Genomic DNA, 14,381 nt, shown 5'->3' with positions numbered 1-14,381 from the left:
CTTTACAACAGCCCTACTATAGATCTTATTCTTGTGATTCTTGTATATAAATCAAATATGAATGAGCAGACTCATAAAAAAAAAAAAAAATTAAATGGCAACACTGATATAAAATATTAAGGATGAGAAAAAGGTCAGTTTCCGGATATAATAGCAAAGAAAATAAATATGTTGACCTCACGCTGTGAGAGAAAACAGAGAACAGAAAAATGGTTTGAAAGGTTTCTGGGCTTTTAAGATATATTCAGGTTTAATCGAGGTGAGAATCAAAGTTTACAAAGTAAATCCATTATTATATTCCTTTTGGGTCTCATCTCTGAATAAAGCTCAATTGAAATAAAATCTAATAGATCTTTATGAATTATCGAGTGCACAGATTTTATATATATATATAAATATATTTACAAAATACACAATCCAGCGCACTCGCTTATTCACTAAACAATTATTTCAAATCTTACAGATTTTAATATTTTTACTTAAAAACACCTCACCTAGGCAAAAAATAATGGGGGTTTAGTTACATGATCTGATCATACATTGCATAAGCCTGCCACAACATCAATGTACCCCACATATATAAATATATATATACATATATACAGTGGGAACTCGGTTTACAAATTTAATGCATTCTCCAGGACGTTTCTTATTGTGAAAAATGTGTAAACCGAAACGTGGTTTCCCATTGGAATGCATTGAAAACCAATTAATCCGTTCTGGAGGTCAGAAAAAAGTCAGAATGAGCTGGCATGGAAACCAACCCACAATGCAGAACACACAATAAAAGGCATGCAAACTCTCTACCTTTCCACAGCTTGAGAAATGCTCCTTTTATATTTTCCACAGCTTGAGAAATGCACAAAAAAAAATCCCAAAACAATTGCAAACAATTTCCAGAATGGCTCCAAAACTCAATGCAAAAGCTGCACCAACACCTCCAACACCTCCAACACCTCCACACTCGACACCACGTGCTACCCACATGATCCAGCATGCAGGGGGCGGTGCTATAAACCTCCCAGGTGCAATGCATCCTGGGGAAACTTGCTTTGTATTGCGAAAAAAAATTGTAAACCGTGGCATTATTTTCAATGGATTTTCATTTGTAAACCGAAAATTATGTTAACCGAGGCATTTGTAAACCAAGGTCCTACAGTATATATATATAATATACAAATTTCCTAAAACCTCATAAAAACACATGATGTTTTTAGTATTCTAAATATATATATAATATATATATCTGTAATAATTTAGAATGTATTTTCATGAGGTTTCTGGAGATCAGTTCATTGTTTTGTGGCAAATATGGCCAGGTCCTGTATGTTTTTCTATGATTGATACCAAGAAACTAATAGCTCTTTAGTCTTTTACCTGTTTGTCCCTTATCACATCTGTGTTCTTTCCTGATTGACATTAGCATCATTTGGGATCCAAAATATTTCCCTAGAATAGAAAATGACCTGCCTGGAAACTACAGAAAACAATAGATTGTGCAGTCACATGACAATGATTGCCCTTGCTATAGAAGACTGTTTAATTTAAAAAAAAAAAGGGACAGTTCATTTTATATTATCATTACTAGTTTTTGGTTGGAAGCAGACTCAATGCACCCTTATTTAATTAAATGCTTCCCTTTTCATGTTTTGCCACTCTGTTGTATGTGATTGGAATGTGCATGGATAAGTGGTGTTCCACCCTGGAGGTATATTCTCTGCACATAGCTGCTGAACCTCACATCTACAAACTGTGGATAACCATTCACATGTACCCATCCTACAAGTTAAGCAATATAACTGTTTCATCTTGCTGGTTGGTTATAGTGCTTGAGCTCCTTGTCACTGTCCCATCATTTAATGTTTAACTATTTTCAAGCAGTTTAACAAAAAATAAAGGCTCCTGGCTTCCAGTAGCCCTACCCACACTGGAGGTTTGGTTAAAGCAGAGATTATGCACTTCCATATATCCATACCAATTCATACCTGCAATAGGCACTGTGAAAGGCTAAAAGTAGACAACTGACACCCTCAGCCAATCACATCTGCCCATTGCTACTCAGGCTAATGTTTCTTCTTAGTCTAAGCAGCACGGGAGGGTGGGAGAGGGGGACTGTGGACTCTTGTTTAGAATAAAACCATTAAAACAGTTTAACACTGAATGAAAGGAATGATGCCGGGAGACTCCAGACATTATACCTACCTTAATGAGATGACGCAGTTACAGTGTCTGGAGTATTCCTTCAAGGCTGTCCAGCATCCCAGCTACACCAAAAGTTACATGCTTTTATTATTTTATTTTCTGCATAAAAAAAACAAACAAACTAACAAACATTAATCACTTGTCAGCCTGTGTGTTTTTGTTAAAAACCTGTTTATTACTATTTTATTTTTAAGAAAAGCCATATCATCGACATTAACAATAGTTTTTTTGTGCCACATTGGGGTTACAAACTGTGCATATACATTTTTCTGAAAACCATTACTTGCAACATGCGACTTGTGTGGGTAAATAATCTCTTCACTACTGAGCACTTTTTGATTGAAAAAATATTAGCATAAAGTATTTAATGCAAGGGATGCATAGCAGGCATAATAATATATCATAAAACAGAAATGGTGTGTATCGATTGCTTTGTAAACAAACGTAAACATTTAATTTATATACATTTACATTTTTAATTTTCACTTATTCATTCACCCTTTATAAAACATATTTAGGAAATGAACAGGTTGTGACAGTATACAGCAGGGGTAGGCAACCTTAGGCACGCCAGATGTTGTGAACTAAATCTCCCCTGATGCTCTACCAGTATGCTATTACCAGGTAGGCTACCTCTGGTATACAGTGTCCTTGCTCTTACAATATATCTCACAGGATTTGAAATGTTAGCAAAAATACTATTTTTCTCACATACGGTAGATGAATCAAAAATATATAAATACCTTACTTATAAGTATTTGTAAGGACCCTGGTGGTGTTACTAGCAGTACAGCTAGCTTACCAAAATTAGCAGCAGACTGTAAACAGAATGCCTGCATTTGAGCACAATGCCCACATACAGTAAATACAGTTCAATAATATGCTAACTTAATTTAATGCTGGCAGTGAAATGCTAGAGTCCATTCACTCCTTAACCTCCTGTGTAGGAATTATATGACCCATTGAAACTGTTTAGAGTAACAATTATTATTACTATTCAAAATAAGGTTTTTGTAATTCATACTCTGCCTAATGCAATAGGTATGATTATGAGCACATTTCATTTGGTAATCAAGCACTATAATGTACTCTTTTATGTAAAATTACTATTGTTTATGAATCTGAGATTTGGAACATGGTGAGAGGTAGGGAGCTGGATCTTATATAGAACTACACTCTTCGCGGTACTTTCAGCTATATCTGAATTCCATAAGCTCTAGATGTGAGGCTTAATAAGGCACTACAACTGGTCATGCATAGTTATTCGGCTAAAGATGTTTCGGTTTATAGGTTATTATTAAAAAGTACACAGAGTCTCAGAGATGAAGAGACTCTTTCAGAAGATCTGCAATGAGCTGCAATGCCTCTGGTCACGAGGGCAGATATTGAGAATTTTATTAAGAATTTTGATTATGTGCCCAACAACACATTTTTATTACCACATGTATATGTTGATAACTGTGTTATGTAGCATCATCCTGCCCTAGATGACTCAAAGACACAGATCTCATTCTTTACCAAAAAAATTATCTTATAGCACTCAATTTTTACTCTTTTCCTTCAATATTATTTGCATTTCTTCAGCACCGAGCCATTAAATGAAAACCACTTAACAAGGTTGTCAAAACAACAAGTGGCAGATGGGCAGAGGTGCAGTGCTGTTGACAGGTAAATTTACACAGCAAACTTCTTCTGCCTAGATTAATTGTCAAGGTCAATTTGAACTGATTGATTAATGAATCTTTTGCAAGTGGAGAAAATAATTGAGGTGCGAGGTCAAAGAGGTCAAAAGCTTGCATTTAATCATGGGCTGCTTAAAAATATATTTTAATTAATTAACTCTAACTATGCCTCACACCTAATAAAATGATTATAGTTTTTGCCCATTTATATCAGTTTTTGAAAGACTCGACATTAATAGCAGACGCTGGATAAAGACTATGACTGTCATGGTCTATAGTTTTTATGGGATATATCGTTGGTAAAAAATAATTTTGTAAATATTTTCACGTTTATATGAATTATAGTTTCTTTTTATTTTTTTACTTTTTTGAATATAAAATTTATTTCTGTCATTTGAACAAAATTTAACTTTTTCCTTTATACACAATTTTAAATTATTTTTTTAATTTACTTGTTATAACCCATAAGCACACTACTCTAGTCAGCATGATTTTTAAATATCAGCAGAATTTAGTCTTTGTTTCTATAGTTTACAGTATATGCACAGTATTTCATTTCAACTTTAGAATGTATACATTTTACCAAAAAAAATGCTTAATTAAAATTAATAAAATTATTTAATATAACTTATTCTTTATAACTCTTTTTGTATGTAAATTGTCTTCAATTAAACAATTATCAAATTATAATGTATATGCTTTTACTTTTATAAATATTGTTTGTGAATTTCATTTTTAAAGTTTGCTTGTAACAATCAATAAACAGAACTCTCTACATGCCGATTGTTAATCTTCAATAAAAGGTGAAATTACTTTTACCTAGCATTTACATGTTTGATTGAATAGAACACAGGATCAATAAAAAAACACATGGAAAAAAATAGCTCTATTAAATATCAATGCCGTTGTTTTCCAGATAATATGAGATTATATATGTTAAATTATCTTTTTTCTTTCCTTTGCTTTCTTCCCTTGCTTATTTTCTTCTTTTATGTCCTTCTTTTAAGTGTAATCCACATTGTCTGGTGTTAGTGTTCATCAATGGGAAGTCTCTAGTACTTGGCTGCCCTTAATGCTTTCTTTAGATGTCTTTTTTTTTTTTAAAAATCCAAGTGAAGCACCCAAGAGGAGATCTTAACACAGGGTCAGTGCCTGATAATGACAGAAAGTTGTCAAGCTCAGGGTTTCAGCTCTCAGAGGAAAATAAGCTGTAATTCATATAGCAAGCATTTTTGGAAATATGAGCACAAAATAAATTGTAAATCAGGCTTGGGACCTGCAGTTGAAAAATACACATACTCTTAATTCATGTACGTTGCCACCTTAAGTCTACGTTATCATTATTCTTTTCCCAGTCCACTGGCACTAGCCTGCTATTACTGTATAAATCATGTATAAAGAAAAGTGGAAAGTGGCAAATTGTGTAGTACTGCGAGTGGGGCAAGGTGTGAAATAATGAAAGCTTTATTGTGATTGATCTTGGCTCACTCTATCTTGCTGATTGGATACCCTAGGACCACACACAAGATCTCCTAGATTTAGGGTGGAATTGCATATATAGTACATAACACCTTTGTAGCTGGGTTTTTTATATGAATGGCTGTGTATGTAGAGCACTGACAAATTCAAATGGAATGAGAAGTCTATACGTCTGTCTATACACTAGACCCTGCTCTAGATTTGACTTGTGTTTAGAGAATTTGTAGACACATGTGTCTCACTCAAACATGTATATCTACATGGAAGTCAAATATCTGCTACATTCCTGTATGTCAATATAGATGATAGAGCCATTTGCTAATGACATTTTTTTATATATACGAATGGTATAGTGGTATCACACTGTACCATATCGTTTATTTTTTTTAAAATACATTTTACTAAAATTCCAAAGACAATTATAATTAACAAGAAGAAAACAAGTTATAAAATATATGCAATTACAGAGCGAAGACATAAATAAATTATGCATAATTTTAGACACTTTTTTTTAATTGCAACTTAACATAGCAGTACAACACACAAGCACGTTTAAAAAACAAACACACGTTAAAATAACCCTTAAAATTACCTGTAATCCAGTGCAAATACAGACTCCTCAATGCAGCCTGATCTGCCTACTGTGAATTCATCAAGCATGGTGACGTTTTTGCTGCTCAGATTGTTGCGGACACATGGTGCATGTGTGGCAATTGCAGCAATCAACCAATACAGTGCATTAAGATGAAATGATTTTGGAGCTGAGGAAGTCTCTTCAACAAACACATTTATTATTAATTAAGAATTATTGGAACGCTATAGTCACCAAAACAACTTTAGCTTAATGAAGCAGTTTTGGTATACAGATCTTGCCCGTGCAGTCTCACTGCTCAATTCTCTGCCACCTGGGAGTTAAATTGCGTTGTTTATTCACAGCCCTCCTAAACACTTCCTGCAAAAAGTCATCTAATGTTTACACTTCCTTTATTGCTAATTCTGTTTAATATAGAATTTCTTATCTCCTGCTCTGATAATAGCTTGCTAAACCCTTTAATGCCTCCTATTTGTAATTAAAGTTCAAATAAAACAGCAGGAGAACATTTTAAAGTAAGTCACATCCAATTGAAAATGAAACTATTTTATTGTATGCATTCTGTGTCAGTCTCAGCCAGGGGAGGTGTGGCTATGGCTACTTATACAGAAACAAAAGTGATTTCACTCCCAATTGGCAAATAATTGAGCAGTGAAACGTCAGAGGCATGTTCTATTCACCAAAACTATTTTGTTAAGCTACACAACTGTTCTGGTAACTATAGTGCCCCTATAAGTGTTATTTAGTATTACAAATTAACCCAACATTTGTTTATTCTTTCATTTTGTGTGCAATTACCACATTATAAAGCTTTTTTGTGTTATTCCAACATATCTCTTATTGAAACTGTGAAATACTCAACCTGCAAATGTTATATTTTTCAGGTGACCATCATGTAGTTCAACTTCAGCTCAAGTCCAAAGAAACTGGAATGACTTTTGCCAGTACAAATTTCGTCTTCTACAACTGTAGCGTTCATAACTCGTAAGTATTGTGTACAAAAGTACATTATTTTGCAAAAGACTGCAATTATATATCTTCATATCTCAACTATCCTGTAATTCTCCATATAATGGCCATCATTTTCTTTAGTGTTCTGGAGTGCAGATGCCATTATTAACCTACGTATTGGTATACAACCTATCAACCACAGAAGAACAAAAGTTTGAGATGAATATGCAAGGAATAGATCAGATAAATACCCCAAAGGCTTGGATAAGCACTAAATGGGATGATTTACCAAACTGAACTGTCTGTATAACTATACAACCTGTAGAAGCAAAAATTATTTTAATGGTCATTTCTGATTGACCATGTATTTATGGCTGATCATCAGTTTGGTAATGTGTCAGTTATTGTCAGATGGATGAACAAATACTGTCCTACTTTGTGTGTGTTATTAAGTGTGTGTTCTACTTTGTGTGTTCTTAAAGTGTAGCAGAAGATCCTTCAAGGATTACCCACTAACTGGTTTTGCATAACACTCACCTGTTGATCTATATCTAAATATGCTTATAGCTTAGGGCATACAAGGTAAAATTGTAAAACAAGTAATGTGCCCTTGCATAGCTGATGCAAAATCTGATTCAACAAACACTACTGTTATTTCCAAATGGCACATTAGCAGAAGACCTAAAAGAACACTACTTGTCTGCTTGTACTGAAAGAAATATAGTACATTAATTACTTAACACAGAGTTAAAGTTATATAGAAAATCTATGGGGCAACATTCTAAGAGCGAAGCAATCATTATAAACATTCTATTGGTCGCAAGGCCTCCCATTTACAACTTCCCATAACTGTTCATTAAAAATAACCTTCACTCTCTTCCAGCTTTACAATGACTCTTACATTAATTCATTAATAAATAAATACGCAGAAGCCCAGCTACCATATGCCCTTTACATACTTAATAATTCAAACTGCTTCATTTTATCATCCTACATGTTACACAAACATAAACTACAAGCTTTAGTGTAGGTGAATATAATTGTGCATATACATTTAATTCCTGTGGCTTGTTGTTATGTAAAAAAAAAAAGTGAAACGAAAAAGTTAATTGAGTCATTTTAACAGTTTTTGTAAATTTTATATAATTTCCAAACTAGGTGCAGAAATAGTTTTTTGCAGTGAATTACAAATGCCTTTGTTTCCTAATCATTGCATTTTGAACTCACGACTAAATTGCAAAATTTAGGCTAAAATGCCTGATTTGAAAACAATCTCTTGCTCGGCTAAGTCAGTGGTTGGCTATTTTAGCTGGATTTTTGCTGTACAGTTTCCAATTCATCATTGCTTAGTAAATAAGTCATAAATAAGTCATAAAACAACATAGTATTTAACTAGTTCTCTAACAAGTGAAGTAAAGTCCCAAACAGTGGATAAGAACTTCCGATATTTCCTTAATTAAAAAAAAATATAGATATCACTTTTAATTAGTAACGTATACATTATTTCAGTCAAAAAAGAAAAACAAAGCAATATATCAATAAATGAATTAAGAAGAAGTGAAGTGAACATGTGAATTGTGACACACACAATTAAAAAGAACGGGAAACATTTTTGCATCCCTATACATCTCAGTAACAGTTTATAATACAGCAGCCAGTTACAAGGTTAAGATACAATTTCTAATTTGTTTAAATTTTGCAGATTGTGCAACACTTAAAATAGTAATTTGTCTCATTCTTGTTGGCTTTTGCATGTATATCTACTATGTTGCTTACTCGGATGTCACTAATTTTATTGGTGACACTATTTATCATTTCTTAGTAACTATTTCTCTACCATCCATTTCTGTACTTATGGTTTTGTTTTGCCTTGTTTTGTAATAGAAAATTGAATTTTGAAATATAACATTTATTTTAGCTAGTAGTGATATAATTGTACCACTTTCAGAAATTACCTTAGTTCTCCAATACATTTTCCCACTATGAGACTTTCATTTAATTACATTACTTTTTTTTATTTATGCATGCAAGGAATGCAGATATAATTACTTTAAATAGCAAATTTGCAAACCACCAGTGTAAAAGTGATCAGTGCAAAACCAAATATTTTTAAACAACTTAACTTATAGGTACACAGCACCCCACGGTTGCCTCCCAGTTAGCAACCACACAAACAGATATATACAAGATAGGATTTTTTGGGATCTCGCTGATGTGCCTAAAATAAAGGACAGAAAACGTAGTGCAATATTGTCTGGAACCAGTTATAAAACAAGATATTCCATTACACTCACAAATTCCAAGTGTTAAAAGCGTGTTAGGTGTGCCTCCCCACGATGTAGATGGGGGGTAATTGAGAATCCTCCTTCAATAATGACCGCAGGGTGCCCCGGTTACTAGGATGATCCAATGATCCAGCCACACCAAACAGCTCCCATGAAACGGTTTAATTGATAAATCAAATATGAAGGATTACAAAACTGCATAAAAACATAAAATTAAATAAAACATAAAAGTCCACAGGTCCTACGCGTTTCGTTCTATATATGAACTTCCTCAGGGACCAATTAATAAAATGCAATAATCAAAAAAACAATCTAACATTTCGCTTCAATTAACTGCTTTAAATAGGGCTAATCCCTTACAATCCATTGGTGGAAAGAGGTGGGCGTCTCTTCTTGGGACCTCCGTTATTTGCTCGTAGATTTTCTCTCATGTGTAGAACGTTACCAGCTTGATGAGCGTTCCGGTCCTATCTTCTAGCAACACTTCCGTGTTGGTACACGTGTTCCGCTTGCGTTCCAATTGATATGGCCGTGCATTCCAAACGGCAAGGATATGTAAAAGCTTACGAGCTCCCCCTCTGGTCGCCAGAGGAATTTATCACCAATACATCGAAATGAAAAGCCTATTAATGTGCAGTATCAATATATTTACATATTAAACGTCCTTTTAATCTGTATACATAAAAGATTCAAACATTTTAAAACAAGATGGGGCTCCCTATCTAAGTATCCCACTTGTTAATATAAAAACTTATAAACAACATAATCAAAAAAATATTTCACTCAGTCAGTTTTCTTGTGAAACTGTGATAAAGTGCCAATTATGTAAATTATTTACATTGTGTTATTAACATTACTATTTATCTATTAAAACACTTATTATCAAATGTATTTCACAGTTAATGCTAACAAAACATTAAATCAATAAATAAATAAATAAATAAATAAATGGGAGTGTAATGGAATATGCAGATATAATTATAGGATTAAGTCTGCCTTCACCAAAACCCTTGCCTTTACCCAGTTCCAGCTGGTGAAGTTAAAGATGATGACCTATTAGACTCCTGCCTACTCAATGCCATATAAACATAGCCACCCCTGATCCAACAAGACATTGGAGCAGCCTCCGTTGCCTTCACCATGTTTTCTAAAATGTTACATTTACATTAATATTAGACTTTTGCAAATAGGAGTAATATCTACTTATAGTGAATACAGCATATTCCCAACAGTGTGCACTGTAAAGATTAGCCCTAGGGTTCATTTACCATCCACACTTTTCAAGTTCTCCTAGGGTCAAAATACCCTGTCTGTCACTATGTGCCTTTGTGTGCCAAACCAGCAATAACCTGGTACATGAGATTCCTCCTCCAGTACCTAGTCTCCTGTTGCTTTAAATGATACATTATATAGTGTGTGCAAACGTATGCACATGTTCAATGATTTATGATTGAAATCCCCAAATGTCTTGTGTGCCTGTCACAACCTGTACTTCATTCTTTGTAAAACAAGAATCAATATAGCTATAAGAAGTAAATGGAGTCAAGAGGCGACTTATATGGTTTTGTTTTATTCGATAAATAAAAAGCTTTTCTCCGTAGATAGAAACGTGCATTGCTCTGCCGGTTACAGAGTTCTACTAGGAATTAGGTTAGACATGAGTTTTGTATGATGTACAGCTGTGTGGTTTGTCTCGAGCTTGCCTATCTTTTTAGAATTAAGAGTGGAGTTGCTAGCAAATAGTTTTTTTTGTAAAATTAAAGTAGATGGCATAAAGAAAAAAACAAACGATGAGTTTAAGATGCATTCTAGTAACTTTAGGGGTTTATTGACTTAAAACCAAACTGTAGTAGTTGTAAGCCAAATTTAAACTAAAACAGCCAAGCTATCACTCTAGCTGAATTTTTCTAAATCAGCTGATTGGCCTAAATTTTGCCATTTGATATTTAGTCAATAAACATGTGTGCTTGGAGTGTCTTGTACATCCATTGAGACTCACTATAATGTTTGCCTTTGAAAGCAATCGAGTCAAGAAAGAAGGATTATGAAATAATTAGTTAACAGTATAGAACTGTCAACACCAAAACATTTTTTCATCTTAAAAACCAACTCATGTTATTATCGTTTAGTTGTACTAAGTTAGAACTCATATACAGGCTTGCATTGTAATGAGCGCTCATTTTCCATTTAGTATTCTCATACATTGTTGTACTTTCACAGTGATAATTTCATTACAAACATTTCTATGTTGCGTCTTCTATGTTCTCTGGAAGCAATAAGAACAAAAAAAAACAACTAAAATTAAATATTCATGGCAGTCTATGTTATGACTTGACACAAAATGATACAGTATACATTTTTAATTTGATTTATCAGAGTGAGTGCTTGTTATCAATTTGAATAACAAGTATGTCTTTGCCACAGTTGGGCTTTTTTAAGAGACTCCCTCTCCTGCTGGTTAAAAAAACTCCTTGTACATCTCCATATATTGCCTTCATTGAATCAGATCCGTATTGGTGTCTGCTGAATGCAGATGTTCTAGTGCACAGGCCAAGGACGTTCAGTACGCACCAAAAAGAGAACCTTCTACATAGAGAAATGGCTTCACATCCTTTATGTAAGAGACAAAGAAAGTACAGCTGTATGAATATCTGTATTGTGCTTTTTAAGTATGCCTGCAAACACTTACTATGTAGGGAATTTAGATTGAGTGTTATGTTTATTAATATACAGTATATTGTAATTTAAAAACAAACAGAAAAATGTATTGTAGCATTAAATTTAAATGTGGAATGCATAGCTATCATATACATATTGACAAAGTCACATTGCTCAACAATGGGAGGTATGGTATCAGGATGGGGTGGATGATGGAGCCCCGAATGGGTGTCGCCAGGTTATGTCACTGGCGATAATATCCATAATGATCAGGTTTGCCCAAAAATGGTGCCTAATTTGCTGAGGGAGGACTGTCTGGGCTATCATGCAGTCCCCCCAGAACGGGAGCAACAGCGATCGCTGGCGGGGGAATGGCGTCGATCGGGTAAGTAGTATTAGGTATGTCCTAATAGGTATAGTAGCTAAATAGCTTTTATCCATAACCCCCAAAGTGTATTGCATATATAGTGGCACTCCATAGCAACCTACACACTGCCTTAAAAGGTTTATGATCCAAAAAAGAACAGATATTTTAAAGGATTATTAGGGTTAAGATTATTATTATTTTCATTTGAAAGATGTACCATTCTTATTAAAGCATTGCAGCCACAGGAGATAGCAGTATTGAATAAAAATTATGTACCAAAATAGGCAAACCACTGCAACCAACATCGGATCTGATGTCCTTTATGAGCTTAATCAATGAGGACAATGATCAAAAATAGTGTTGTAATTAGTGATGTTTTACATATCTGCATCACTATTTTGCCATTTATTAAAACATATGCACATTTGTTCCATAAATTGTACCAGTGCAATGTAAATGATTTACATTTATAGAATGCTGTGAATGGAGAAAGACTCCTATTTTTAAATCTGCTTAATAAATTAGCTTGGCGTATTAAGTCATAATTATTACTAAGTATGCTGACATATAATGTTTTAATATTTTTACCTATTGTCAGGTGCCTGTCCTGTGTGGAAAGTCCATATCAGTGCCATTGGTGTAAATATCGACATGTGTGTACTCATGATCCTGAAACATGCTCTTTTCAAGAAGGAAGGGTCAAGATGCCAGAGGTAAATATTGTTCTTTCAAATGATTTTAGTGACCAAGAACCCACTATATTAAATTATACGTTATTATTTCATTTGCAATAACTTCCCTTTTAAAAGTCTTAAAGTCCTTACTAGGGATATGCAGTATTTGGAGATAAGATAAAGGACATATCTATCTGAAGCAAATGTATGCAATATATTCTTGTATTTTCTATTAATACTTTGAAACACCTTATTATCATAGTTTAACATTACTTTTTCAATGTTATTGTCGTACTCAAAACTGATAACATCAATAACAGGAAATTTTTCTTAGTAATTGTGTAGGTATGTAAATCCATGAATCCAGCAGGGGCATAATTTGTTGTTATAGATACACAGAGCAGTCAAGTTACTGTTTCGTCTGTTATTTTAGATACTTTTTGTATTGGTAATTTTAATTGAACTCACCAGAACTCCAGTACTGAACAGTGAAAAGTTCTGGTTGTATCTTTCTACAACACGGAACACAAAATAAATAGAAAAGGCCTTGTTTAATGTATTTGGTTTTGTTTGTTACTGTAATTATTCTCTATTCTACTTTCTCCAATTTCAACAACAATAAACCTATATTAGTCAAATTTAAAAATAAATACATTTTAAATTGAATTGGTTTATTGGCTATTCAATATTTACATACAGATCATAGAGTAAACTTGAGTTACTAAATTATTATCATTTGATTATTTTTTTTAATTGTACTTGATATCTTCAGCTTAAAGGAACAGTCCATGTTCTATAGAGGTTACAGCCTGCTGCAGTGATTATGGTTCTAGGAGTCTCCTAGCACAATTCTATGATAAGAAGTCAAAGCATTCCATTTTAGCAACATTTGACAACCTACCTGAGTCTACCAGGTGTCTACTTTGTATCTCATCACCTTCTCCTACCGGAGAAGCTGAATGTCTCTGTAGAGAAAAGCATGGCTGATGCAGAACTGCTCATTAACAGCCAATCAGCACTGTTCTGGTTTGTTTTAAGCAATCTGGCCTCTATTGATGGGGAATACCCTGTTTGGATGCCTGGTGGATCCTGGGTACATTTTCAAACCATCTGGCATCTGACAACAGCGTGGTTATGGTACTTGGAGTGTTCCTTTAATAGACACTAGGAAGATGAGTCTATTAGGTGAAGCAGTTCATAAAAATGGTATCAAAAACAACATTTTTCTTAAAAGTCTATTTCCTAACGTATATGTTAGTTTTAGCACCACACATTCTTGCTTGACTTTTAAAACAGATTTTGTTTTCTAACCCTCACATCTACTGGCCTATTTAATCCGTCTTCTTGAATATATAAATGTTGGCTCAGGAAATAAATATGTCAGGTTGATAATGTCAAGCTCGCATCATATATATCGGGATATGCACATTTTCTTTCTCTTGCTGATGCTGCTTATTGGCACATGCCTGTTCACTATACATGATGAATTGG

General features: G+C 33.8%; 1 protein-coding gene across 1 annotated transcript in view; it reads left to right on the top strand.

The window, feature by feature from the left end:
• PLXNA4 (plexin A4) overlaps positions 1–14,381 on the top strand; it is a 673,785-nt gene that overhangs the window by 481,628 nt on the left and 177,776 nt on the right. Inside the window, exons 8-9 of the mRNA XM_063448298.1 lie at positions 6,840–6,939; positions 12,815–12,929. Of these exons, the coding sequence (XP_063304368.1) occupies positions 6,840–6,939; positions 12,815–12,929 (215 nt within the window). The remainder of the gene's footprint in view (positions 1–6,839; positions 6,940–12,814; positions 12,930–14,381) is intronic.

The sequence above is a fragment of the Pelobates fuscus genome, chromosome 3 (assembly GCF_036172605.1).
Source record: "Pelobates fuscus isolate aPelFus1 chromosome 3, aPelFus1.pri, whole genome shotgun sequence".
Classification (NCBI taxonomy): domain Eukaryota; kingdom Metazoa; phylum Chordata; class Amphibia; order Anura; family Pelobatidae; genus Pelobates; species Pelobates fuscus.
Note: the sequence above shows the minus strand (reverse complement) of the source record. Positions and strands in the feature narration are given on the sequence as shown.